We start from the raw sequence: 27,502 nt of genomic DNA, 5'->3' as shown, positions 1-27,502 counted from the left end.
CTCACCCAACCCCATTACCCTTTGGAAACCGTAAATTTGGTTCCTATGTCTGTGAGTCTATTTCTGGCTTATATATAAGTTCATTTTTAGGTTTCACATATAAGTGATATGGGTATTTGTCTTTCAATGTCTGACTTTCTTCACTTAGTATGATAATCTCTAGGGTCATTCTTATTGCTACAAATGGCATAAGCTGTTTATTTTTAAGCAAATCATTCCTGGGATTTATCATGATCATATTTTCCTTACTGAGCATTTGTGGTAAGATTGCTAATCTATGAAATTATCAACAGTTATCGAGTTTCAGGCATTCAAAAGATAATCTTGATGAAGCAAGGCTTTGATTTTAATTTGGGAAGAAGATGTATACATCTAAAAACAGAACTGAATTACAAAGCGAGTATGTGACAAATATAAGCCAGTGACTGTAAACTGCTGAGCAGTTTAGAGGGTTCCTTGGTCCTAAAGACATCTCCTGGACTTCATTGTGAGTTGGAGGGATGATGGACATCCTGAGGGTGTAGGACCTTTATGGACACACAGGAAAGTACATGGCAGCCACAAGGGTGGGCCTCACAGACAGACTGCAGCGAGGAGGTCCAGGTTCCCAAAACCTGGCCCATGACCAGGCACTCAGGTGTCTTACTAGGGGAAGGGGCTCCCCTGAAGGCTGGTTTGTGATTAATGCATCCCCACGGATTCCTGACCCTGCCCTGGCCTGCAAGGTGTCCAGGGCACATCCCCCACGCCCTTTCTCCCCCTTTTCTCCACTTAGAGCTTTGCTCTAGTCAGATGCTCTCCCTGAGCCCCTCCCTGCACTTTCTCAGTCCTGACTCCTGTGATAAAGAAAAAAGAAGAGAAGACACATAATAAATCACCACTATTGGGAATGAAAGAAGGGCGACAAAGATGCTTCAGGCACTAGAAGAATCATATTTTTAGCACTTGAGGCCAACGAGTTTGATAACCTATGCAAAATGGACAACCCCCAAGGAAGACATAGATCACCAAATCTGGATATAACAAAAATAGAGAATTTGAACAATTTTTTATCAACTAAAGTCATTAAATTCCTAACTGAAAATCATCCCACAAAGAAAACTCCAGGCCCAGATGGCTTCACTGGTGAATTCCATATAACTAAAAAAGAAATGCCAATACCAATTGTACACACACATTCATGGGAACCCCTTGCAGCTGGTTACATAAGGCCTGATTCCAAAACCAGACAAAAACACCTCATGGCAAGAGAAATATACACCAATAGCCCTCATGACTGTAGATGTAAAATCCTTAAAAAAAAAATCAGCAAATCAAATTCAAAAATTTATAAGACAATAGAGCATGACCAAGTGAGGTTCATTAAAAGAGACTACATTGGTTTAGTATTTGAATATCAATCAACATAATTCCCCCCACTCATGGAATAAAAACAGGATCACCATATGATATTTTCAATAGATGCGGAAAAAGCACTTGACATAATTCATAATCCTTTCATAAGGACTCTCAGCAGTGAATGAAAGGAAACTTGATCAACCTGACAGAAGGAATTGATGAAATGCCTACTCTGACCAGAGGCCAACTTCTAACAGAATCCATTTGTGTCTTATTCCCCACTGAATCAATCAGAAAACCTAGACCATCTCATTATCAACTACAAATTGGCACCTGCCACAGGTGCTTGCCATCTTCCTCTACAAGAATTAAATCATGTGCCATTGCAGCTGCTGACCTTCAATACCCCCTGAAAGAAGTTCTGTGTGAAGATCAGAAATGATGTGCCCTGTGCTCAAGGAAAAGTTGGCAGGACAGCTCTTCAAGAGGTATCTTCAGAAGCCGATTTTATGAGCCCAATTTCTGCATCTCCTACATGATAACATCTGCTCCTCATGATTAGCAGAAACCTTCTACAAAAAATATGTGCTTGACTGCATGTACTCCCTTTTCACTAAAATTACATATATACTGAACTCCCCTGCTACCTCTTTGGAGCAGTTTCTCGGAGCTATCTAAGATGCAGTCTCCCATGCTATAGTTCTCATTTTGCCCCAAACAAAAATTAACTTGCAACCCTTATATTGTGCTTTTTATTTTTAAAGTCAGCACATTATACAGGCATCAGTCATGTCTGACTCTTTGCGACCCCATGGACTGTAGCCTACCAGGGTCCCCTGTCCATGGGATCCTCCAGGCAAAAATACTGGAGTGGATTGCCATTTCCTTCTCCAGGCGATCTTCCCCACCCAGGGATCGAACCCAGGTCTCCCGCATTGTGGGCAGACGCTTTACCATCTGAGCCACCAGGGAAGCCCACATTATATAGTAAATGTTAAAGTACTAGATAAATAGATGGACAGATGAACAAATGAATGAATAAATTTTGAGCCAAGATTTCAAGTTTCTGGTATATTTTAATTTTGGCAGTATATGCATTAAGCTAGAACCATTAGAAATTGCCAACTGAACAAGAGTCTTTTACATCAATTTCACCTCTTAACGTTTCAGTTAGATAAAAATTGTGGTTTAAAGTATTCTGGATAAAGTTTATTTGGAGGAAATAATCCAGATCTTCAGGGGCTGTTAATAGCAAACTGTGGCTCATTCTTTAGGATCATTCATCACAAAATGATCTATTTAAAGAAACATGCCTCTAAGTATGCATAATTTAATTTTTTTAAAACTGGCACATGTATCATTAAGGTAAGCATTTTAAACGTGAAGCTTCTGAAATTTTAGGCAAAATCACATGTGCACTGGCATATAAACATTATTCTGAAGTGAGTACATACAGCTATCATTGGTTCCCTTAATGGGTTTGTAGCCCCAAAGCGGTCAGGAGACCAGCTGCTCTTGGTCAGATAGGGAGCATGAGTAAAGGTCAGTGCACAGCTGGGTTCCAGCCTGAGGAACAGGCTGAAAAAGAGCAGGGGCTTCCTGAGCACCAGAAGCTTCTAAGGAGTGAAAAGGTGGGAGCTGGGTGCTGTTTCCCCCTTTCCTGTCAGTTATCCTGAGAGGCATCCCATAATCATCCCAGGAGGGGCCTGGTCTTCACCCAGCAGTAACTGAATGACAGTTTGTGAGCAAGGATTACAGATTCCACCTAACTTCCACTCATGGAATATTCGAAGTGAATTTAGGAAACCTCCTGGCCCTCGGTATTTGTTACTTTTCACCCTAAAACCTATTGGTTCTCCCTAGCACAACACAGACTGTACTTTATAACTCTATTTTAATTTTTAAACATTAAAAAAAAATTTAACTTGATTATGGAGCCAGGGAATTTTCTAGAATCTGTACATAATTTACCCCAGATAGGTAAGCAGAGAATTTCAACTTAACCAACTCTTAATCTGACATAATTTTAAGGAGTAAAGTTTTCCAGAGTTATACTGAGCATCAGTCACAACACATGTTAGTCTCTCTTGTTGGGGCAGAGGGAGGCTTCCTAATGCTCAAGCAAGGCCGTTTCTACCTAGTCTGCCCCAGGTTCAAACAGCCATCAATGCTCAAACCCAGTTTCCAGCAGGTGTGGAAAGGAGTCACCAACATCTCATGAAGTCAAGTCCCACGAGGGGCAATTGCTTTGGAAATTTTTCAGGCTCTCTCCACTCAAGATTTTTAAAATGTGCTCAGAATCTTTATCACTCTGCCCTCCTCCACCTAAAACAGAAATTCTATCTTCCAACAAGCACTCTTGTACTTCTCACATGAGCTAGCTGTATTTCCTAGCTGCCATTGTCTGGGTAGGGCCTCTAGTATGAGTAACTATATAATATGAACAAGTGCACATATATCTATGAATTATACAAATAATACATATTTAAGATATATTCATTACTCTTGCCTCCTTGTGATTCCAATCCCCAAATATATTTTTGAGGAGGATGGCAGCGCTTTTATTTCTTCAGTCAATAAACACATCACCAGGATAGGTAGGACTGATTATTTTCTCCCAAAGGGGTTTACTTCACCATCACATGTCACTAAGCTCAGGGCAGGAAGAGAATACAGCACAAAAACTTTGTTCTCAAGCAATTATACCAGTGCTTCTGGTTTTGAAAGCTAGAGCAGTAAGTAGGAGATTAAAAAAAATATATATCTTGGTTTGGGCAAAAATACAAATAGACTCAGGTGAGGTTGGCACTTCCCACACACTGTGGCTTCAGGGGACCAGCAGGAGAGGTAGAAGGGAGCACAGCCTCAGAATCCCTGGCAAACCTCAATAAAATACCAGGAAAAAGAATAAATACAACTCCAATAAGCAGCAGGATTACTGACTTCATACTTCCTGATTAGGAATGAATGAACTTTCTTTGACAGCAAAATTAAACCATGATAATGACCTCTCACAATTTAAAACTATTAGATAGTATCGGATACTATTAATAGAACACACTGAGGTCCACTCTAAATCATTCTCTCTTGCAGCTTCCTTGGTTTCAGGAAAAACACTGATAAGCTCAGCCGACTGGTGTGCTCCTGAGTTTTAACGCTGGGGTGCCATCTGAGATTATGAAGCCTTTTCAAAATAATCTGAAAAGTAAATTAAACACTACACCCTTCTCTAAATCAGTCTCCACCAAGTCAGGTGAACTTTTAGGGTGGGTAGTTCAAGGAGCCAGGGTTCAGGATAATCATAAATGGGCAGGATTCCCTGAGCTCTGGATAAAATTCTGATTTGAGGAGGAGGTGATCAGTGTTCCCCTCCGGAAAACGGCCAGGTTTCTTCCGCCTACTTCTGGTTCCAGTCCCTGAAATGCACAGTCTGGGGAGGCTGAGAGAACGCCCGGGGGCTGTGCCTTTCAATTAGGACCACCTTGGACATAATCAGGCTTCCCTGGTGGCTCAGAGGTTAAAGCATCTGCCCGCAATGCAGGAGACCTGGATTAGATCCCTGGGTCGGGAAGATCCCCTGGAGAAGGAAATAGCAACCCACTCCAGTATTCTTGCCTGGAGAATCCCATGGACGGAGGAGCCTGGTGGACTACAGTCCATGGGTCGCAAACAGTCGGACACGACTGAGCGACTTCACTTCCACTTTCACTTTGGACATAATCAGTGGGCAACTTGGGACGTACCATATAAACCCTCAGGCACCCATCCTTCCTGGAGGACCAATCTGTGGGTCAGCATGCCCTGGGAAACCCTGGGACGGAGTCCGGTCTGGAACCCGGGCGCGTCACCGGACTGAGTTTAGGCGACCCCCTAGGGATGGCGCTCGAGTGCCACCCCTTTCGCCCCCACCGCTGGGAAGGACGGCGCAGGTATTCTCTGGGGGTGCTCGCGTGGCCCCTCCAGCCCGCTCAGCCCGGGGACAGGGGGGCGTGCTCGCGGTGGAGCTCAGGTGCCCCCTCTCCCAGCCCCGGGACCAGACAGGGTAAGCGACCCCGCGGGTGGCACTCGCGTGGCCCCTCAGCCCCAGGACTTGACGGGACTTGAGAGTCTCCCCACGCCCGCCCCCGCCCGTCCCGGTGTGGAGCTCAGGTGCCCCAGCCCCACTTCTCGCCCCGGGAAAGGACGGGGCAGGTAACCCGACGGGATCGGCTCGAGTGGCACCTCGGACCCACCCAGCCTAGCCCCGGGCTGGAAAATACGGGAGACTCCGGGGTGTGGAGCTCAAGTGCTCCTCCCTCCGCCCCGGGACCGGAAGGGGCCGGCGACCCCGGAGGTGGGAGTGGGTGGGGCTCGCGAGGCCCCTCCGCCCCACGCGGCCCCTCCGCCCCACCCAGCCCGGGGCTGGCAGCGCGGGAAGGGACCCGCGGGCGTGCGCGGTACCCGGAAGGCGGCGGCCGGGTGGCGGCCGAGCGGCGGGGTCAGGGCGGCGCAGGAGCCCAAGCAGCAGCAGCAGCAGCAGCAGCAGAGCAGCCAGAGGCGCCGCAGCTCCATCCCGCGCTTCCTCTTCGGTTTCGAGCTCCTCCCTGCCGGCGGGTCCGGGGCGGGGCGTGGGGCTGAGACGGCGACGCCCCCTCGTTCCTGGCGGCTCTGAGCCCGGATGTCGGGTAGGCTGCAAGCTGTAGGGTTCACGCTGTTTTCAGTGCGAGCACCTGCCCCGGACCGTGTGCCCTGGGGTAGTTTCACTTCTGCTAGGAAAGAGCCTCTTTACTCGGAAGTGTGACAGTGCAGACAGCTGTGTGACCTGCACTTCCTGCGTCAAGTCGAAGTTTTATCTTTTTTCTTTTCCATCTCAGATGGAAGGATGCAGGCAACAGTGGAATCCGAAGGACCCTAATTCTGTTTCTCTTTGTGATGAGCCCTGACTTTAGGAACCCAATTCCAAAATGCTTGTGAATTTATAGACATTCTTTCAGCAGGTGTTTATAATTGCGTATCAAAACACACTTGTGAAAATAATACACCACGTTTTGACGATTTAGATCATAGCCAGTTCAAAATTTGGAAATCAGTTTCTGAAGGTAGCACTTCTTACATTTGTGTTGAAATTTAAATAAAGTATTTCAAACGCTTTGTAAGATGCCCAGCGCGTTTTAAACGCTTGATTTATCAACTATTTTGTTTTAAAGGTAGCTTTTCCCCTCTTATTATCATTACACTGCTTTCCCCCTGTTCAGCTTAGTTCATAGTAACCCATCCTTCACGTTTTCTTCTCTCTTTCATTTATTTTTTTTTTCATTTATTTTTTTAAGTCATTTCACTTCATATCAACTTAATCCTAGAGAATGGACCATAGACACAACAGAAGTAATGTTCAAATCAGTTAACATCCCAATCTGGCAGCATTTCCAGTTAAGGATTTTCTGGTGAAGGTGGAAGGTCCCCTTTAAGGATGAAAGTGGCTCTTTCGCTAAAAACCTAATTGTAGGAATGAGATCCTTAGGCATCAAAACTAACTCCTGATTTATGCTCTCCTGAATGCACACCATACCTAGCCTGACCTATTGATTCTTCTAGATAAAAAGAGATAAGAATGAAGACTTCATGGCTAAAGAGTGGCTCCCTTTCTACCCAGAACAGCCCCCTGAGCAGTCCTGCTGGTGGATCACACAGGCAAGATAACATCTGAAGAGTCAGCCAGCCTGCAGCTATGGAGGACCACACAGAACCCACCCTCCTGCTTCCCTGACTTACTGAGACTCTCTGCTCCCATCCGTTTTTCCCTTGAAAACGTACCATGACTGCTCAAAATCTTTGGAGTTCATCTCAGGACATGAATCCACCTTCTCCCCAGAATGCTGGCTTTTCTGATTAAAGCACCTTTCCTTTCTGTTCACACTTGCCTCTTGGCTTTTGAGCTGCAAGCAGCTGCGACCTGAGTTCAGTAGTAACAAGGAGACCAGGCCACTTGTAACGTGCATTGTCATCAGTGTCCAGGATGGCTTTTGGAAGGGCACAGATTTGTTTCTCAAATTTAAAGTGCACGTTGAATGCAAATTCTAATGCAGGAGTTCTGGAGTCGGTCCCGATTCTGCTTTTCTAACCATCTCCTGGGCCTGCTGCTGGTGGCATCAGGGTTCCTGTTTGGAACAGCAAGCAGTGTACCAAACTTGCTGCTGTTTCTCCGCTCCCCTAACTCAAGAGGGACATGAAGAGAAGGCTAGGGTATCTTTCCCAGGGAAAATTCATACTTTCCTGGTCATTTTATCTCTGCTCATTTCCTTGCACAGTGAATAGTACTGAAACAGAGCAGGGCCCTATGGTTCTTGTTCCTCATGACCTCTGTCTGCCTTTGTCTGTGAAGAAACTTTAGCCAAAGAAGAAGTTTAATCAGAGAAGTGGGAAAATGCAGACCCAAAGGAAAACAGTCTGACAGGACAAAGCAATAATAGTTCAGTTAGTAAGCAAAGTCAAGGACGTTTTGTTCCTTCTCAAGGGCTTTAGATTGGGGCTTCCCTTGTAGCTCAGTCGGTAAAGAATTTGCCTGCAGTGCAGGAGACCCGGGTTCGATTTCTGGGTTGGGAAGATCCCCTGGAGAAGGAAATGGCAACCCACTCCAATATCCTTGCCTGGAAAATCTCATGGACAGAGGAACCCGGTGAATTGCAGTCCATGGGGTCGCAAAGAGCCGGGCACGACTGAGCGACTAACACACACACACTAAACCATAGCGTGTGAGCTGTTCTAAAGATATTGAAACCCCCACCAGGTGAGAGAAGTTAACTGCGTGATGACCAGACTGTAGCCTTGACAGTAGCTGCCACAGTTCTGAGAACTGGCCTGAAGAAATGGAAACAAACTGACCCTGAAACTGAAGATTAACTGTACCTAAAACAAGCAAGATGACACTGGTCAGACCTTCAATAACCAACTTCAAGGTGATGGTCAGAGCTAACTGTGCTGTTTCTGTATGTAGCCCCCTCCCTCCATCTATAAAATTTCTTGCCCCCTGACTGTTGGTGTATGTGTGTGGGGGGTAGGGTGGAGGGGGTGGCCTTTGGACAGGCATGTGCCCTCCCCAAAGGTTGCCAGAATCCAAAGGCAAATTCCTTTTCACCAACCTAGCCTCCACCTGCCTGATGGCTTTTGAACAGTGAGCAGCTGGACCACTTTTGGTCACAGGTAGTGAGTAATACTGTCTTCCCTGGCTTCAGGGCAGCTACGTGATTTGCAGGGTCCCGTGTAAACAGAATGTTAGTAAGGACTTTAGGATGGCAACAGTAGAACATTAAACCAAGGATGAGTCTCTCTTGTACAGGGTCCTGTGTGGCTCCCCAGGCCACACACCCACACAGGCAGCTTCCTGGGTCTTTCTGCTATAATCTTTTCAAAACGACTTTCAGGAGTCTTCTGAATTGATGTCACGGTCAGCCTCTTAGAATTTTTAGACTCACTCTCTGATTTACATCTTCAGTTTTTACCTAGTACAGTGAGTCATGCTATTCTCTGATGGAAAATTGTTAATAAAGATAATGTATGTTGATAATGTATTAAAAGTAAAGACATGAAAACTTTTTTCTACACATATATGATGAGATTATTGCTCTCGGAATGTAGATGGTAAAGATTTAATTTAAACGGTGAATTTACAGGTCAGTGTTCATATCATCCCTGGCAGTTCTGCATCTAGACCTTCCTTGTAAGACACTGAAGCTAATATATATACAGTGAGTCCCCTATATACGAACCTTCAAGTGGCGAACTTTCAAAGGCATGAACATGAGTTCACATGTTCAATCACAGAGACTAGTTCACATGTCTAGTGTACATCGTCGCCTGCATGCATCCTCTACAAGTGGTTGTGCTTTTGTGTACCTTACCACAGTACTCTATAGAGTACAGTGGGGCTGTATCTTTATTTCAAGTTCAGGATGTCCAGAAGCAAGTGTAAGAAGAGATCCAGAACACAGGAAATGGCAGGGGAATCTTCTTTATCGGAGGAGGCACTGTTAGCTTTTGAGGCACAAGGGCCTGAATGTAGAATGGTGCACAAAGGTGGCAGCAGCCATTCAGAATTCAACCCAGTGCTACTGTGTCATCTATGATGAGGAAAGAAGAGCCGCTACCCAGACCTTACTGGGCCATTTTTTTCAAGAGGGTGAGAGAGTCAGTTCCTAGGCAGGTTGATAAGAAGTCTGGGGTCCCTGAGGAGGAGGAGGAGAAGAAGGAGGAGGAGGAGGAGGAGGAAGGGGTCTCTGGGGCTCTCAAGGAGAAGATAGGGGTCTGGAATTCTCAAGGAGGAAAGGACAAACATTTTTTCCCCTATATTCCTTAATAAGGATTATAAAACAATAATGTATCCTGCTTGAGAGCATGTTTCTCCTTCCTGAAAACCTGACTAACCCTGTTATCTTAAAATGTATATTGTCAGAGTGGGTCTAGTAAGATCTCTACAAACTTGAGACATTCTTTTGATGTATTGTGATCAATTAACAAACTGTATAATTTCCTTGCTAGCACTAGTAAAGGGGGGCACTCTCCCTCCCCCTTCTGATGTCTGTGTCAGAAGCTTTCTCTGTTCCTTTTTATATTTTAATAAAACTGCTACACAGATGCTCTTGAGTGATCAAGCCTGGTCCTTGGTCCTGAAGCTAAATCTTCTTCTTTGGAGATCAAGAATCTGACACTGTTGACTGTAAGCTATCAAGGGTAGACAGAATTGAATCCATCAAAGAACCAGACCTATGTATGGCATCAACGTCAGGAGTGAGTGACTTTGCAGCTTGCCCTCTGTTGCTGATGACTCTTCATCTCTACCATCTCCCACCTCCTCTCCCTCCTCCGGTCAGCAACTCTTCTTGCCTGTTCACTCAGTGCCAGCCCCTGTATGCCACCTGTTGTACTGTGTGTGTGTGTGTGTGTGTGTGTGTGTGTGTTAGTTCCTCAGTCATGTCCAACTCTTTGCGACCCATGGACCCACCAGGCTCCTTTGTCCATGGAACTCTCCAGGCAAGAATACTGGAGTGGTTTGCCATTCCCTTCTCCAGGGGATCTTCCCAACCCAGGGACTGAATCCAGGTCTCCTGGATTGCAGGCAGATTCCTTACCATTCGAGCTACCTGGGAAGCTCTGTTGTACTGTACGACTGTACTTTTCAAGATACTGTAATGTAGGATTAAAAATGTTTTTATTTTTTGTGCCTGTTTTTAATGTATTATTTGTGTGAAAAGTTTTATAAGCCTTGTTTACAGTACAGTACTATATAGCCAATTGTATTAGTTGGGTACCTAGGCTAACTTTGTTAGACTTATGAACAAATTGAACAAGCATGTTCTTGGAAAGGAACTTGTTCATATTTAAAGGAGTTACTATGCGTGTATATGTGTACATATCTGCAACATCTTGCCAAAAAAAAAAAAACAAACCTCAAAGGAACTTTTTGGTCAACCCAATATAAACAAAAGTTTTCATTCAGATCATAGCTACTGTTTATTGACAACCTACTGAGTCAGAAAATTTTAACAGAACAGCCACCTAACCCCAGGAATATTGGTATGGGGGAAAAAAAAAACATTTAAACTAAATTTACTTTCTAAGCTCACATCAACAAATATATGTTGAGCGCCTGTTAAGTACCAGACATGGTTCTGGTTGATGAGAATCTGTTAGCAAATAAGTGATTAAAGTAATAAAATTCCCTGCCCTCATGGAGTTGGTGAGATGCTCTTGAATCTGGGGAAAGAGAAGCAGATGGAAGGAATGGTCACTGCCCATCCTTGAGGTGGGACTGTGACTGCACTTTCCCAAAACATCATCAATTCTTTGGCGCTCAGCCTTCTTCACAGTCCAACTCTCACATCTATACTGCATCTATGTGGGAGGTAATTTTTCTCATTAACTTTGTAGAATAGCACATAGCACTTCCTTCATTTCTGTGTTAGTTGTTGCTACACAATAGTGACCCCAAACTTAGTAGCTGAAAGTGCTAACCTTTATGATCTCATACAGTCTCTGTGGAGCAAGCAGCTAAGAGGGACCTAGCTGGATGGTTTGGGCTCAGGCTCTCTCATGCGGTTGCAGATGTCAATGAGGAAACCTGCCATATGACTAAGCAAAGGATGTTGTCACCTTCCACATTACAGCCACCCTGACAGTGAGCCCTAAGGAAACACAGGATGGAAAGAGGGTGCCTACCATCCAGCAGTCAGTCCTGCAGCCAGCCTGCATTGAAGCACCCCAGGGTGACTCAGGCTGAGAAAACACAGGATACTGGCCCTCGACTGCTGAGGTGTACATCAGAGGAACGATTCAGTGAGTCCAGACTCTTGCATCTTCCCTAGAAAATGCAACATAGAAAAGCTCTGAATTCCTTGAGATATTTGGTTTTCTTTGACGAACAGTAATTTTAGAAGTTCCTACTACCTGGTGTTTGTTGTAAAAGATCCTATATACCCTGGCTCCTCCCTTGCCTCTTTGAAGAGGTCCTTCAGAGTGATCTGAGAGGGCTGTCCCAGGCTTACATCATCAGGATGTCTGCCAAATAAAACATAATTCTCAACTTTATGGTTGTGTCTTTTTTTCCCAGTGGATACAGACCAGCTGTTGGGAGCAGCTGAGGTTGTCTGAAAGCTTCACAGGGCTGGGGTTGAGATTTCAAGCTCACATCACTGTTGGTAGGAGTTCTCAGATGTCCTCAGGCTTTTGGACAAAAGCCTCAGGTCCCCACCACTTGAGCTCTCCCCAGGGCTCCATGGGGCCTGTAAGCTGTTTTCCTCCAGAGTGAGGATTGGAGGTGTGGGGAGAACAGGCAAGGGAGTGACTGAGATGAGGCAGCAGTGTCTTCTGGGACCTGACCTTGAAGTCGCATAGCATGCTGCTGCCCAAGGTTACCTAGACCAAGCATGGTCCGGGCCGGGGTTGGGGGGCTGGGGAGGGGAGAGGATACAGACTGTGAACACCAGGTGCTGGGCTCCCTGGCGTGTCTGGGAAACCAACTGCCAAGGCTTCATCTGGATACAAGCGGTCCTACAGCTCACATGGTCACCTGTGTGTGTATGAAAATAATCATGACAATAATCCAGCTCTTTGTCTGCTTCACAAATGCTTCTCAAGTTCTGTGATAGTCAAATCATTATTTATTATTTCTACGATCTTGTCATAAACCTTCTGGGTTTTCTTTCTTTAGCTTATAATCATTTTACTTTATTTTAAAATGATTTTGCTATGCAGCACAACTTGCAATAGCTGAGACATTGAGGCAACCAAATGTCTATTGACCGAAGAATGAATAGAGAAGCTGTGGTACACATATACAATGAATATTACTCAGCCATAACAAAGAAGGAAATACACCATTTGCAACAACGTGGATGGGCCTGGAGAAGTGAAGTAAGCTAGACAAAGACAAATATCACAGGATATCACTTATGTGTGGAATCTAAAATATGACACAGATGAACGTATCCACGAAAGAGAAGCAGGCTCATAGACACAGAGAACAGGCTTGTGGTTGCCAAGGGGGAGGGGTGAGGAGGGGAGAGATGGATTGAGAGGGTGGGATTAGCATATGCAAGCTATTATGTATAGGATGAACAAACAACAAGGTCCTCTGTGTAGCACAGGGAACTATATTCAATATTCTGTGATAAACCATGAAGGAAAAATATGGAAAAAAATATCCATAACTGAACCTGTACTGTAAAGTAGAAATTATCACAACATTGTAAATCAGCTAAATTTCAATTAAAAAATAGAAATAAATAAAATGACTTTGCTATGGAGTTGTTTCATTTGCTTTTCTTTTTTCTTTTTTTTTACTTTATAATATTGTAATGAACACCCATGCTTTTTATTTTCTAAGCATTGTTCTAAGTACTTTACAAGTATTACCTTTATTGAATCCTCATGCAAACACTTATAGGAGATGGTATTATCCTTATTTCTGCTGTGTGTGTGGGAAACTGAGACACAGAAAAGTTGAGGTACTTGCTTGAGGTTGTGCGTCTGACAACTGGTCCATCTGAATCAGCAGTCTGGCTCTCATCTCCGCTATGCAGCCTTTCCAGTCTTTCATCCTCATTTTTGAATGCTTTATTAAATTCTGAACATTCTTGAGAGATGCATTACAGTACTCATTGAATGAGTACTGTGATGCATGAGATTTTGTAAATTTAAATCAGCTAAAGTTTGTCAAGCATAAACTGAGAAGCTCCTAGTTTTAAACGGGGAAATGTTTCAGTGGATATTAATTTTATAAGAGATTAGTACTTTAGTGATGTTTTTCATGATATGGGAAATTATGTACCATCTAACCTCATGATTTCAGGATTTCAGATAATGAATATACTGATGAAAAGGATGCTTACCCACTACCTCTTATCCTTACAACATCTTTGCAAGGTAGGTATTCCTCCCTCCGCAGATGAAGAAACTGACTTGCATAGTGAGAAAGAAAATTATTTAAGACCCTAGGTAGTCAGTAGCTGTGATGAGATGTAAATTAAGCTCTTACTTCAGAGCCATATTGCCCTCAGTTATTCCAAGGAACATTTGTGGTTGTTCCTTCTTCTTAGTTTTATTTTGTGTTGACTTTTCTTTATTATTAATATTTTTGTAGTCTACTACAAGTTTTCTATATTTTGATATGATTACAGAACAACATGACACTCGATAGTGTATTCGAGTCCTTGTATCGCCTCTGGGTTGAAGAGCTGCTTTTCTCCTTTTTAACTTTTCTCTTCCCAGTACAGGAGGGGATTCTATTCCTCCAGGCAATTAATTAGCTAATGGATGGATTGAAATATTTTATTTTCTTCGGCCTTGAATTTTGCACTGAAAGATTTATTAATGCCACAAAATCCTCCCCGACCATGCATCCCCTTACATTGTTGTTGCTAGCTGGGTTCATACAGTCATCACAGTTGTACTGACATCCTGCATTGGCTACATTTCATGGAAGTGAAGTCGCTCAGTCGTGTCTGACTTTTTGCAACCCCATGGACTGTAGCCCACTAGGCTCCTCCATCCATGGAATTTTCTAAGCAAGAGTACTGGAGTGGGTTGCCATTTCCTTCTCCAGGGGATCTTCCCAATCCAGGGATTGAACCCCGGTCTCCCACACTGTGGGCAGATGCTTTACTATCTGAGCCACAAGGGAAGCAGAACTCCATAAATCCTGAATGAGAAAATACATTATAAAAATCTCTAGGTACCAGACTTTCAAATTTCCTTTCAGGCCAGAGAAGAGAGATGCTGTCTGAACAGTCACTGCTGATGGGTTGGCTCTGTAGGCTTTAGAAGCAGTTCATTCCATTTTCTCATCCACAGGGAAACTGCAACTGGGGGCTGCCAAAAATGTGGTAAAACAAGGTGGTAACTCCACCCACCAGCTTCTAACCAGGAGGGAAAATGTCATTAGTGAAAAGCCGTAATGTATATCTCCTTTCTCCAAACAATTAATGAAATGAAATATCCCGAGAAACAACTGAAACCTCAAATGGTTTCCATAGAAACTTCAATCCATTCTATGTGGCTGACATTTGAGTAAATGTGAGCAGAGAAAGCCTTTAGCTTTGCTGTGCTGCATGTGCTATGGTTACAGCTAATGGGTTTATCTTAAAACCATTATTAACTGCTCATAACAAAATAGTAGCAGTTCTCTTCTTATAGACTTAAGGTGATTCCATGCGTGCTGCGCTGTGCTAAGTCAATTCAGTCAGGTCCGACTCTTTGCAACCCTATGGACTGTAGCTTGCCAGGCTCCTCTGTCCATGGGTTTCTCCAGGCAAGAATACCAGAGTGGGTTGCCATGCCTTCCCCTAGGGGATCTTCCCGACCCAGGGATCAAACCCGCATCTCTTAAGTCTCCTGCATGGCAGGCAGGTTCTTTACCACTAGTGCCACCTGGGAAGCTCTGGGTGATTCCATAGTCTTAAGAATGTTAGAAAAACCCAGGACTCATAGGTATCAACAATACATTTCACATGACAGCAGTACTTTGCAAGAGCCTAAACTCCCTTTCTCTTTCATGTAACCATTTTAAATATCAGAAATGTGTCCTTTTCATAATCTAAGAAAAGTAATTCTAGTATTCTTTATTCTCTGCACGTCATTAGTACTTATGTACTTTATGTTTTAATACTTTTCCATTCCCTGAGGTTAGATGGAGCCTGAAACAATTACATACCTTTTGACTTTTATTGCCTGTGCAAAAATCACATTGCTGCAAATATAAGACATGAGAAAAACGGAAGACTTACAGGGAGGGAAACACATTGAAAAAATAAAAAATACTGTCCTCAGGTGGAATTTGCATAAATTAGGGTGGCTCTTACTGACCATATATCTAGCATTACACTCAACAATCACAGAAAAATCTATAGTCCAGGAAGTATACGAAAAAGAGAACTACTCGGCTGAACGACTGAGGCAGCTAACTGAAGAATGACACAGCTTCGTGACTTTGAAGGATTCAGTTCAGTTCAGTTCAGTCACTTAGTTGTGTCTGACTCTTTGCGACCCCATGAATCGCAGCACACCAGGCCTCCCTGTCCATCACCAACTCCCAGAGTTCACTCAAACTCATGCCCATCGAGTCGGTGATGCCATCCAGCCATTTCATCCTCTGTCGTCCCCTTCTCCTCCTGCCCCCTAATCCCTCCTAGCCATCTGAGTCTTTTCCAATGAGTTAACTCTTCGCATGAGGTGGCCAAAGTACTGGAGTTTCAGTTTTAGCATCAGTCCTTCCAAAGAACACCCAGGACTGATCTCCTTTAGAATGGACTTGTTGGGTCTCTGTGCAGTCCAAGGGACTCTCAAGAGTCTTCTCCAACATCACAGTTCAAAAGCATCAATTCTTCGGCGCTCAGTTTTCTTCAGAGGCCAACTCTCCCATCCATACATGACCCCTGGAAAAACCATAGCCTTGACTAGATGGACCTTTCTCGGTAAAGTAATGTCTCTGCTTTGGAATGTGTTATCTAGGTTGGTCATAACTTTCCTTCCAAGGAGTAAGCATCTTTTAATTTCATGGCTGCAGTCACCATCTGCAGTGATTTTGGAGCCCCCCAAAATAAAGCCTGACACTGTTTCTACTGTTTCCCCATCTATTTGCCATGAAGTAATGGGACCAGATGCCATGATCTTCATTTTCTGAATGTTGAGCTTTAAGCCAACTTTTTACTCTCCTCTTTCACTTTCATCAAGAGGCTTTTTAGTTCCTCCTCACTTTCTGCCATAAGGGTGGTGTCATCTGCATATCTGAGGTTATTGATATTTCTCCTGGCAATTTTGATTCCAGCTTGTGCTTCTTCCAGCCCAGCGTTTCTCATGATATACTCTGCATAGAAGTTAAAAGAGCAGGGTGACAATATACAGCCTTGACGTACTCTGCTTCCTATTTGGAACCAGTCTGTTTCATGTCCGATTCTAACTGTTGCTTCCTGACCTGCATACAGATTTCTCAAGAGGCAGGTCAGGTGGTCTTGTATTCCCATCTCTTTCAGAATTTTCCACAGTTTATTGTGATCCACACAGTTGAAGGCTTTGGCATAGTCAATAAAGCAGAAATAGATGTTTTCCTGGAACTGTCTTGCTTTTTCCATGATCTAGCAGATGTTGGCAATTCAATCTCTGGTTCCTCTGCCTTTCCTAAAACCAGCTTGAACATCAGGAAGTTCACGGTTGATGTATTGCTGAAGTCTGGCTTGGAGAATTTTGAGCATTGCTTTACTAGCGTGTGAGATGAGTGCAACTGTGCATTAGTTTGAGCATTCTTTGGCATTGCCTTTCTTTGGGATTGGAATGAAAACTGACCTTTTCCAGTCCTGTGGCCACTGCTGAGTTTCCCAAATTTGCTGGTATATTGAGTGCAGCACTTTTACAACATCATCTTTCAGGATTTGAAACAGCTCCACTGGAATTCCATCACCTCCACTAGCTTTGTTCCTGTAATGCTTTCTAAGGCCCACTTGACTTCACATTCCAGGTTGTCTGGCTCTAGCTGAGTGATCACACCATCATGATTATCTGGGTCGTGAAGCTCTTTTTTTGTATAGTTCTCCTGTGTATTCTTGCCACCTCTTCTTAATGTATTCTGCTTCTGTTAGGTCCATACCATTTCTGTCCTTTATCAAGCCCATCTTTGCATGAAATGTTCCGTTGGTACCTCTAATTTTCTTGAAGAGATCTCTAGACTTTCCCATTCTGTTGTTTTCTTTTATTTCTTTGCATTGATCGCTGAGGAAGGCTTTCTTATCTCTCCTTGCTATTCTTTGGAACTCTGCATTCAGATGCTTATATCTTTCCTTTTCTCCTTTGCTTTTCACGTCTCTTCTTTTCACAGCTATTTGTAAGGCTTCCCCAGACAGCCATTTTGCTTTTTTGCATTTCTTTTCCATGGGCATGGTCTTGATCCCTGTCTCCTGTTCAATGTCAGGAATCTCCATCCACAGTTCATCAGGTACTCTGTCTATCAGATCTAGTCCCTTAAATCTATTTCTCACTTCCCCTGTATAACAATAGGGGATTTGATTTAGGTCATACCTGAATGGTCTAATGGTTTTCAATTTAAGTCTGAATTTGGCAGTAAGGAGTAAGGCGTTCATGATCTGAGCCCCAGTCAGCTCCCAGTCTTGTATTTCCTGACTGTATAGAGCTTCTCCATCTTTGGTTGCAAAGAATATAATCGGTCTGATTTTGGTGTTGACAGAAGATCAGGAGATGTCCGTGTGTAAAGTCTTCTCTTCTGTTGTTGGAAGATGGTATTTGCTATGACCAGTGCGTTCTCTTTTCTCCTGCGTTATTCCTTATTCCAAGGCCAAATTTGCCTGTTACCCTGAGTGTTCTTGACTTCCTACTTTTGCATTCCAGTCCCCTATAATGAAAACAACATCCTTTTGGGGTGTTAGTTCTAAAAGGTCTTGTAGGACTTCAAAGAACCATTCAAATTCAGCTTCTTCAGCATTACTGGTTGGGGCATAGACTTGGATTACTGTGATATTGAATGGTTTGACTTGGAAATGAACAGAGATCATACTCAGCTTAAATGACTTTTTAATTGATCACTGTCTTTTTCAAATTAATAAATTGTATTTTTAGAGCTGTTTTAGGTTTGGTGCAAAATTGAACAAAAGCACAGTGAATTTCCACATATTTCTTGTCCCTCCCCCTACACATATGATATCCCCCACTGTCAGCATCCCCACTGAATAGTATGTTTGTCATAATCAATGGTCTATATTAGCTCATCACTCTTCTCCATTGGTGCTCACTCTTGATATTGGATAGTTTACGGGTTTTGATGAATGTGTAATGACAAGCATCCACCATTATAGAATCATACAGAATTGTTTTACAGCCCTAAACATCCTCTGTGCTCCTATTCATCTTTCCCAACCCCTGACCCTTGGCTACTGTCAATCATTTTATATTCTCCATAATTTTGCCTTTTCTAGCATGTCATATAGTTGGCATCATAACGTAATTCAGCCTTTTCAAATTAACTTAACTTTCTCTTAGTAATATGTATTTGTTTCCTCCATGTTTCTTCAGGGCTTAATAATTCATTTTTTTTTTTTAGTGTTAAATAATATTCTTTAGTTTGGATCAATCACAGCTTATTTATCCAGTCACCTACTGAAGGATATCATGGTTGCTTCCAAGTGTTGGCAATTATGACTAAGGCTTCTACAATATAAACATCCACGTGCAGGGTTTTTTTTGTGTGTGTGTGTGAACAGAAGTTTTCAATTTCATTTGAACTCTACAAAGGGCTATTGCTGTATTGTATGGTAAGAGTATATTTACTTCTGAAAGAAACTGTCAAGCTATCTTCCAAAGTGTCTGTACCATTTTGCATTACTGCCATTAGTATATTTGATTTCCTGTTGCTCCACAACCATGACAGCATTTGGTGATGTCAGTGTTTTGGATTTCAGTCATTCTAATAGGTGTGTAGTGGTATCTCCCTGATGTTTTCATTTGTACTTTGTTAATAACATATGATATTGAATACTTTTATGTGTTACTTGCCATCTATGTATCTTCTTTGGGGAGGTGTCTGTTAAGATCTTTGGCCCATTTTCTGTATGGGTAGATTATATATATATATATATATATATATATATATAATCTTTTTAAAAAATTTTAAATATAAATTTATTTTTTTTAATTGGAGGTTAATTACTTTACAATATTGTATTGGTTTTGCTGTGCATCAACATGAATCCGCCATGGGTGTACATGTGTTCCCCATCCTGAACCCCCCTCCCGCCTCCCACCCCATACCATCCCTCTGGGTCATCCCAGTGCACCAGCCCCAAGCATCCTGTATCCTGCATTGAACCTGGACTGGTGATTCGTTTCATATATGATATTATACATGTTTCAATGCCATTCTCCCAAATCATCCCACCCTCTCCCTCTCCCACAGAGTCCAAAAGACTATTCTATACATCTGTGTCTCTTTTGCTGTCTCACATACAGGGTTATCGTTACCATCTTTCTAAATTCCATTTATATGTGTTAGTATCGGACGTGACTGAGCGACTTAGCAGCAGCAGCAGCAGCATACTGTATTGGTGTTTTTATTGTTGAGTTTTAAGAGTTCTTTATATATTTTGAATAGCCATTCTTTATCAGCTATGTCTTTTTCAACTATTTTCTTCCAGTCTGTGTCTTATCTTCTCACTCACTTGACATGGTCTTTCATAGACAAAACTTTTACATTTTAATGAAGTCAGCTTATGATTCATTTCTTTCATAGGTTGTGAATTTGGTATTGTGCATTGAAAGTCATCACCATACCCACGGCAGTCTAGGTTTTCTCCTGTGTTATCTTTTAGGATTTTTACAGTTTGCTTTTTGCATTCAGGCCTCTACTCTGTGAAAGGTGTAAGTCTGTGACTAGGTTTGTTATTTTATATGTGGAAGTATAGCTGTTCCAGGACCATTAGTTGTTGAGATAGTCCATTGTATTGCCTTTGCTTATTTTTCAGAGACCAGTTGATTATAATTAATGTGTCAGAGACTAGTTGATTATATTATACCTATCTACTTCTGAAGTTTCTATTTTATTTCTTTAAGCTATATGTCTGTTCTTTCACTGATATCATGATGTCTTGATTACTGCAACTTCATACAAAGTTTCAAAGTGAGTTAGTGTCTGTTCTCTGACTTAGCTCTTCTGTATCCTTTGTCTCTCCATATACACCTCACAATCAGTTTGTCAATATCTACAAAATAACTTGCTGGGACTTTAGGATTCTGTTGAATTCACAGATTAAACTGGGAAGAACTGACATCTTGACAATATTGAGTCTTTCTGTCCATGAACATGAGATATTTTCCCATTTATTTAGTTCTTCTTTGGTATCTTTCATCAGAGTTTTGTAGCTTTTCTCATACAGATCTTGTAATATTTTTGAATTTTTCTTAAGTATTTAATTTCAGGGGTCCTAATATAAATTATATTATGTTTTTAATTTCATGTTCCACTTGTTCATTGTTGTTATCTCATAAAAGAGACTGACTTAACCATATTAACATTACATCTTTCAACATTGCTGTGATCACTTACTAGTTCCAGGAGTTTTTTAGTTGATTTCTTCAGATTTTCTACATTGATTAAGCTGTTATCTGTGAACAAAGACAGTTTATGTCTGCCCTCTCAATCTGCATAGCCTTAATTTTCTTGTCTTATTGCATTAGATAGGACTTCAAGTATGATGTTGAAAAGCAGTGCTGAGAAAGAGTATCCTTACCTTGTTCCTGATGATTGCCATTTTTAATACTGCATTTGTTCATTATGGTCTTTAAGATAATTCTTGAACTGAGACCCTAGATAATACCAGAGTGCATGTGACACAAAGTGGATAAAAAACAGCCTTGTGTGTGTGTTAGTCACTCAGTTATGTCCGATTTTTTGTGACACCATGGACTATATATAGCCTGCCAGTCTCCTTTTACCGTGGAATTTTCCAGGCAAGAATACTGGAGTGGGGTGCCATTTCATTCTCCAGGGGATCTTCCTAACCCAGGGATAGAACCTGGTCTCCTGCATTGCAGGCAGATTCTTTACAGTCTTAGTTTTCAGGGAAGCCAAAAACACAACCTTGGATTTGGGTAAACATGAACCCTTCTACTTGTTTGCTTATTGTCTGTGTGACCTTAAGGAATTACTTACCTTTCTTGGGCCTCAATTACATTCTATATAAGTTAGACATACTTAGTTCTGGTGTTATAAGGATTAGAGATAATGGATCAAGAGTTCTTAGGCCACAGCTGTTGACTCATAATAGTAGATATAGTTGTTGGCTATAAAATTTCCCTGTGGGATAAGATGCAGAACCAACATCTATAGACTTTACTCTCTTTATTGTTAAGTCCTTATGCAAAAGTCATTCCATATTTGCAGATGGCAGCCTTACTTTGTCTTTTCTGCATCTTAGTGAACTTTTCTGATCTCAAGAGTGCACTAGTAGTCATATATCATAAAAGCTAGCTATTATTATCAGGGACGTATGGTAACTTCCTAATGACTAACTTATTAATACCATAATAATTCCTTCTTAGATAGTCTCACTGACCCAACAAATTTGGACATTTTTTGTTTAAGTTTTTATTTCTTCCTTTAGAGATATTTAAGGAAATAGGGTTCTTGGAGTTTTAAACAAAACAGAGGAAACATGAATGGCAAAGTCAGCAGCATTATTTTTGCATAGAACTTGGGGAGAGAGATTGGCATGTGAAATTCAGTCACTGGATTTCTCTGTCCATATGACGCTTTAAAAAGATCTGATAGCACATGCTCTATCATTGACTTATTATGGGCAAACGTAAGACTGTTAACCTCACATCTCAGATGGGTGGTTGAGAAATAACTGAAAAAGTTAAACAAAGCCTAAGCAAACACAAATCCTCCTGCCACGTGACTATAGAATTATGAAACAAAGCAGACCAAAGACGAAGATGATCTGAACTCCAGACTTTTTAGAATCATTAGGATCAAACCCTAGAATCTAATCTCTTTAATTTGCAGATGAGAAGTTTTCTAATGAGATGAAACACTCCTAAATTTCACATGGTCAGCCCCTGAAGAGCCAGAGATTAACACGGTATTTTGGCTGCTACTGCTTCTCTGAGTAGACACATCCTCTCATTTTTAAACTAAAAATTCTTTTTTTGCAACTTGAAATGCAGTCACTGCTGATCTGCCTTGTGCAGTCAACCAACAAAAATATAAACCTGAAATAAATCCTCTTTCATTCCTAAGCTCTTAACAGATCTTTTTTCACTTACCAGGGATAGAGTTTGAACTGTTTAGAAGATCAGTATTCACTGGTTAATTTAAGATACTTAATCTATTTTTTTGACTCACATCCCAATAGGTTGGTAGTGAATATTAGTTATTAAATAAAGTAGTATTATTCTGTTAGCAATAAGATACTTAATTCAGAAAGAAGTTAACATTGTTTAGCTCCTATTTTCATCCTAGGCATTGCATTTGTATAGTTTTCATATATATTGTATTATCTCACCTCATCTTCAAAAATTCTTTGTTCCTTTCCTTATGTCTCCTGATAATGGAATATTAGAAAATGCACTGTTGTTAATCTAAAAGAATTGAACAAGGTAAGAATATGATGGCTAAAGAGGTTGGGCTCTGAGTCAGAAAAAGCAGCTTTATACTGCCCTTTACATTTAGTTGGACTTCCCTGGTGGCTCAGAGGTTAAAGCGTCTGCCTACAATGCGGGAGACCTGGGTTCGATCCCTGGGTGGGGAAGTTCCCCTGGAGAAGGAAATGGCAACCCACTCCAGTACTATTGCCTGGAGAATCCCATGACGGAGGAGCCTGGTAGACTACAGTCCATGGGGTCGCAAAGAGTCGGACACAACTGAGTGACTTCACTTACATTTATTTATTGACATCCTGGTACATTCCCCATACGTGTTTTAGTGTCCACACCTGAAAAATAATATATCAAAACAGCCTATGCTTGAAAAATTAAGTGAGATGAGGTATGTAAAATTTTACCTTGCCTATCTCTTAGCTAATGCTCATTCATGTTAACTCATGTTAGAATATGTATTATTATTCCTACAAGAAAATGTTGCATCCGTGTGGGTGTGTAAAGCTTTGATGCTTTTAGTGGACAGGTATCCAAACTGATTTTGTTACTATTTATGAATTTTATTTTAAAGTATAGGATTTCACTTGACATTAATTAAAACAAAAATTGTACTTACTGCTTTCCTTAAATGTGTGTCATTTCAACTCAGACCACATGAGGGCAGCATGGTACTTTTAAAAACAGAGAAGTGCCTGGCTGGAGTTGGGGGCGGATATCTAGTATTAAATCTATAGAAATCACAGGTAAAAATTAAAACGGGAAGACTCCATAATGACTCTCTAATCCAAGCTTTCTTTTTAAAAAGAAGGAATTGCGGTCCAAAGAGGCCAATTAGCAAGTCCCCTGTCACACAGCCGGCATCTACGGCTGCAGAGCAGAGAACCAGCCCACAGCACTAAGGAAGCAATAGTAATTGCGTTATTGGAGCACGTAAGTACTAAGTACGTTTTATTATGCACTAATATTGTGTGCGCCGGTATTGTAGAGGAAATTGAGTGTTTCTGATAACGAACTGGCCTCCAGAATCTTCCTTTCTGAAGAAATAGAAAAGCAGAAAGAGTCTCATTTTCTCAAGATGTAAATGCGTCCTTCAAGGCAGAAGACTGAACTGGGCGACTTCTCAAGGTTGTCATTAATATTTTGCTCATAGCCCTGTGCTTTTGTGCGGCCTTTAAACTGAAGTGCTGACTCCAGGATCCAGTGGCCAGCAAAGGAGGAGTGCACACCTACCTAGGTATCTAGTATGTATCTAGTATACCTCGTATATCTGCCCCCTTTCTTTAACCCAGTTTTCTCCACACCCCACTTCCCAGCCACATACAAACACATACACACACACATCCAGGAACATGCAGAAACATACACCCCAGTGGCACTGTCACAGCCTGGGGACTTGTTGGGGAGAGTTACTTTAACTGTGCACCCATGGTCTTCATCACACACACCCCTTTCCCAAACTCCACCAATAAGCATCAGGAGATCTGGTTCAGGAGGATATGCTTGTCGTGAACCTTGCTGCCCCCACTTCCCTTACCTCCTTCGTATCTTTTAAATTTTTGCAGTTCTTCCCTGCTCTACTGCCCCGGTCATCACTCATTTGTGTTAGTCAACCTTGAAAAGTGGACATCATGATGTTTAATTTTATGTGTCACCCTGACTGGGGCACAGGGGTCCATGAGGGTGTTTTTGGGTGAGATTAACATTTAAGTCACTAGCCTGTGTAAAGAAGGTTACCTTCCTGGATGTGGGTGGGCTGTGGGCAAGCAGGTGAATGCTGAATAAAAAGATGAGAACAAAATGGCTAATCTGGAGAATCACTCCTAATTGACTCCTTTCAAACTGGGACATCGGCAGTCTTCCGCTTCAGATTCAAACTGAAACCCTGGCTTTTCCTGGACCTGAAGGCAACTGACCTTCAGACCAGAACATTACCATCAGCTTTCCTGGTTTGCAGGTCTTCAGACTCCATCCTGCAGAAGACGCTGGGTCTCCAGTTGACTCACCCTGCAGGTCTTGACACTTGCTTGCCTCCATAATTATGTGAAAATCATCCTCCATAATTCCTTGTAATAAATCAATCAAGCAATCAATAAGTTCTTGTATTCTTTCTTTTTTCTGGAGAATCCTGACTGCTGCAGATACTCTGGTTCTCTTCCATCTGTTTTCAACTGAAACCAGAGTATCATTTGTACAATTTGCTAATTATAACTATCCATTAACTTGACAAATTACCAATTAAATGTAAAATCCCAACCTTATGCTAGCACTAACCTTGACTCTTTAGTGATCAATCATAGTTTTTGACATTTAGTGGGTGTTTAACAAGTATGTGTTGACTCAATGAATATGTAAATTTTATTAGTTATCTTTTAAAAGAATTTTTGTTTCTATCAGAGCTCTAGCATTTTTCATTCCATCTATAAGTGAGCATATTATAGTTATTAACTTAGTATAAAGGAAACACTTATTTCTCTATTGATCGGATACTGCTTTGTCCAGCTGCAAACCTATACATATTATAGTTTTAGGCTGAAGGATGAAAATGATGCCAAGTATGATTAACATAAAGAAGCTTAATATAACACGTTAGTTGTCAGTCAATGTTAGATGATAAGATCTTTAATTTATTAAAGCCTATGATAGCACCTTGACAGTACAGATACCTACATTTCATAGGTAAGAGAAATGAGGGCCTTAAGAGTGGTTCATTTGGCCAAGTCTATATAGTTAGTAAATGAGAGAGTAGAAATAAGGTCCCCAAATACCCAGTCTTTGTCATCTCATCATTGGCAAATTTCTTCTCTGTTGACCTGTACCCAGCAACTCCTGAAATTCACCCCCTGGAAACCACCGTCATCTATGTTACATTTCTTTGGTGACCTGCCCGCCATGATGATCCCACCAGGTATCATGCTTCTCCTTGCTCCCTGGGCATCGGCATGCCACCTTCCTCACTGTGTCTCTTGGTCATTGCAGGTATATTCACACGTGAGGATCTTGCCTGTCTTCCTCTGAGCCTGGCGCTCTCTCCTCCCCAATCCCCATGTTGCTGGGAACCCATACCACTCAGCCCTTTATTCCTTTAGATTCAGCTCAGATGTCTCCCCCAACCACCATAATTCAAGCAGCACACATTCTGGGAGTCATTTCCTACCCCATTTCTCTGCTGATTTTCTTCATAAAAGTTAAACTATAAAAAATATATTTTATTTTTAATTTGTTTGCTCTTATCTGTACCCCAGGCAGATAATTTCTACAAACTATAGACAAATCTCCATCATGCTAAAAGCCGACAAAATAATCTTATGTTTTGTAGAGTGTACATTTCAGATAATCCTTGTGTGATCTCTGATGACTGGCCTTGAGTCCATGAAACAGTCTGCAGTTCATGACGAGAAGACTTCTATATCAGATGCTTATTTGAAAATAAGGTTCAAGAGTAAATGATAAAGTCTTTCTGCAATGCAGGAGGTTCAATCCCTGGGTCAGGACGATCCCCTGGAGAAGGGAATGGCAACCCACTCCAGTTTTGTTGCCTGGAGAATTCCATGGACAGGGGAGCCTGGTGAGCTACTGTCCATTGGGTCCAAAGAATCAGACGTGACTGAGCGACTAAAACTTTTTCACTTTCTCTTTCAAATGTAAAGTGCTGTCTATGTCAGGAATTGCGTTATTTAAATGCATTTGTATAATCAGGATGGAATTTCTAAGCTTTGAAATTGGAAGGGCTACATGTATGTGATACTAGTGATTGTTTTGAATAAAAGATATGTGTGTCTTTAATTATCAAAGATAATGTTATAACTTTGTCTCACTTACTTAGTACCATCTGAGTAGGATTATCTGAAGCCTTCATATGAATGGGGTTACCAAAAATCAAATACAGGAATAGATGTCATGTAGAAAGTGACTGGAAGTCTTAATGACAGAGGCAGGGGTAAAAGCAGAAACTGTTCTATTCTACCGTAGTTCATGATTTCTCTGATATCTAGGAAGCCCAACAGCTTATTCTTAGCCTTTACTTTGACTGAAATATATAAAATTGAAATGCAACATTTATTAATAATCTAAATTCATAGTGTATTTTGATTGATTTGTAACTTTCAATTGTTTTGAGAATAAACATTCTCAACACTATGTTGAATGGGGACTTCCTTGATGGTCTAGTGTTAAGAATCTGCCTTGCAGTGTGGGGGATGTGGGTTCGATCCCTGGTCGGGGGTCCCTCATGCCTCGGGGCACCTAAGCTTACTCAACAATAGAAGTCTGCAAGCTGAAACAAAGATCCAGCATAGTGTAAATAACAATAAGTAATAAAATTTAAAGAAAGAAAAGACCCAGAGGGATGGTACAGGGAGGGTGGAGGGAGGGGGGTTCAGGATGGGGAACACATGTATACCTGTGGCGGATTCATGTTGATGTATGGCAAAACCAATACAATATTGTAAAGTAATTAACCTCCAATTAAGGATACAGGATGCTTGGGGCTGGTGCACTGGGATGACCCAGAGAGATGGTATGGGGAGGGAAGTGGGAG

General features: G+C 41.8%; 1 protein-coding gene across 1 annotated transcript in view; it reads right to left on the bottom strand.

Moving 5' to 3' along the window:
- Positions 1 to 25,023, bottom strand: part of CTSO (cathepsin O) — a 43,275-nt gene extending 18,252 nt beyond the window's left edge. Inside the window, exons 1-3 of the mRNA XM_069557015.1 lie at positions 24,898 to 25,023; positions 7,239 to 7,362; positions 5,779 to 6,086 (exon numbers count right to left, since the gene is read on the bottom strand). Coding sequence (XP_069413116.1) covers positions 5,779 to 6,086; positions 7,239 to 7,362; positions 24,898 to 25,023 — 558 coding nt within the window. The remainder of the gene's footprint in view (positions 1 to 5,778; positions 6,087 to 7,238; positions 7,363 to 24,897) is intronic.
- Between the last annotated feature and the right edge of the window lie 2,479 nt (positions 25,024 to 27,502).

This window comes from Ovis canadensis, chromosome 17 (assembly GCF_042477335.2).
Source record: "Ovis canadensis isolate MfBH-ARS-UI-01 breed Bighorn chromosome 17, ARS-UI_OviCan_v2, whole genome shotgun sequence".
NCBI classification, from domain to species: Eukaryota; Metazoa; Chordata; class Mammalia; order Artiodactyla; family Bovidae; genus Ovis; species Ovis canadensis.
Note: the sequence above shows the minus strand (reverse complement) of the source record. Positions and strands in the feature narration are given on the sequence as shown.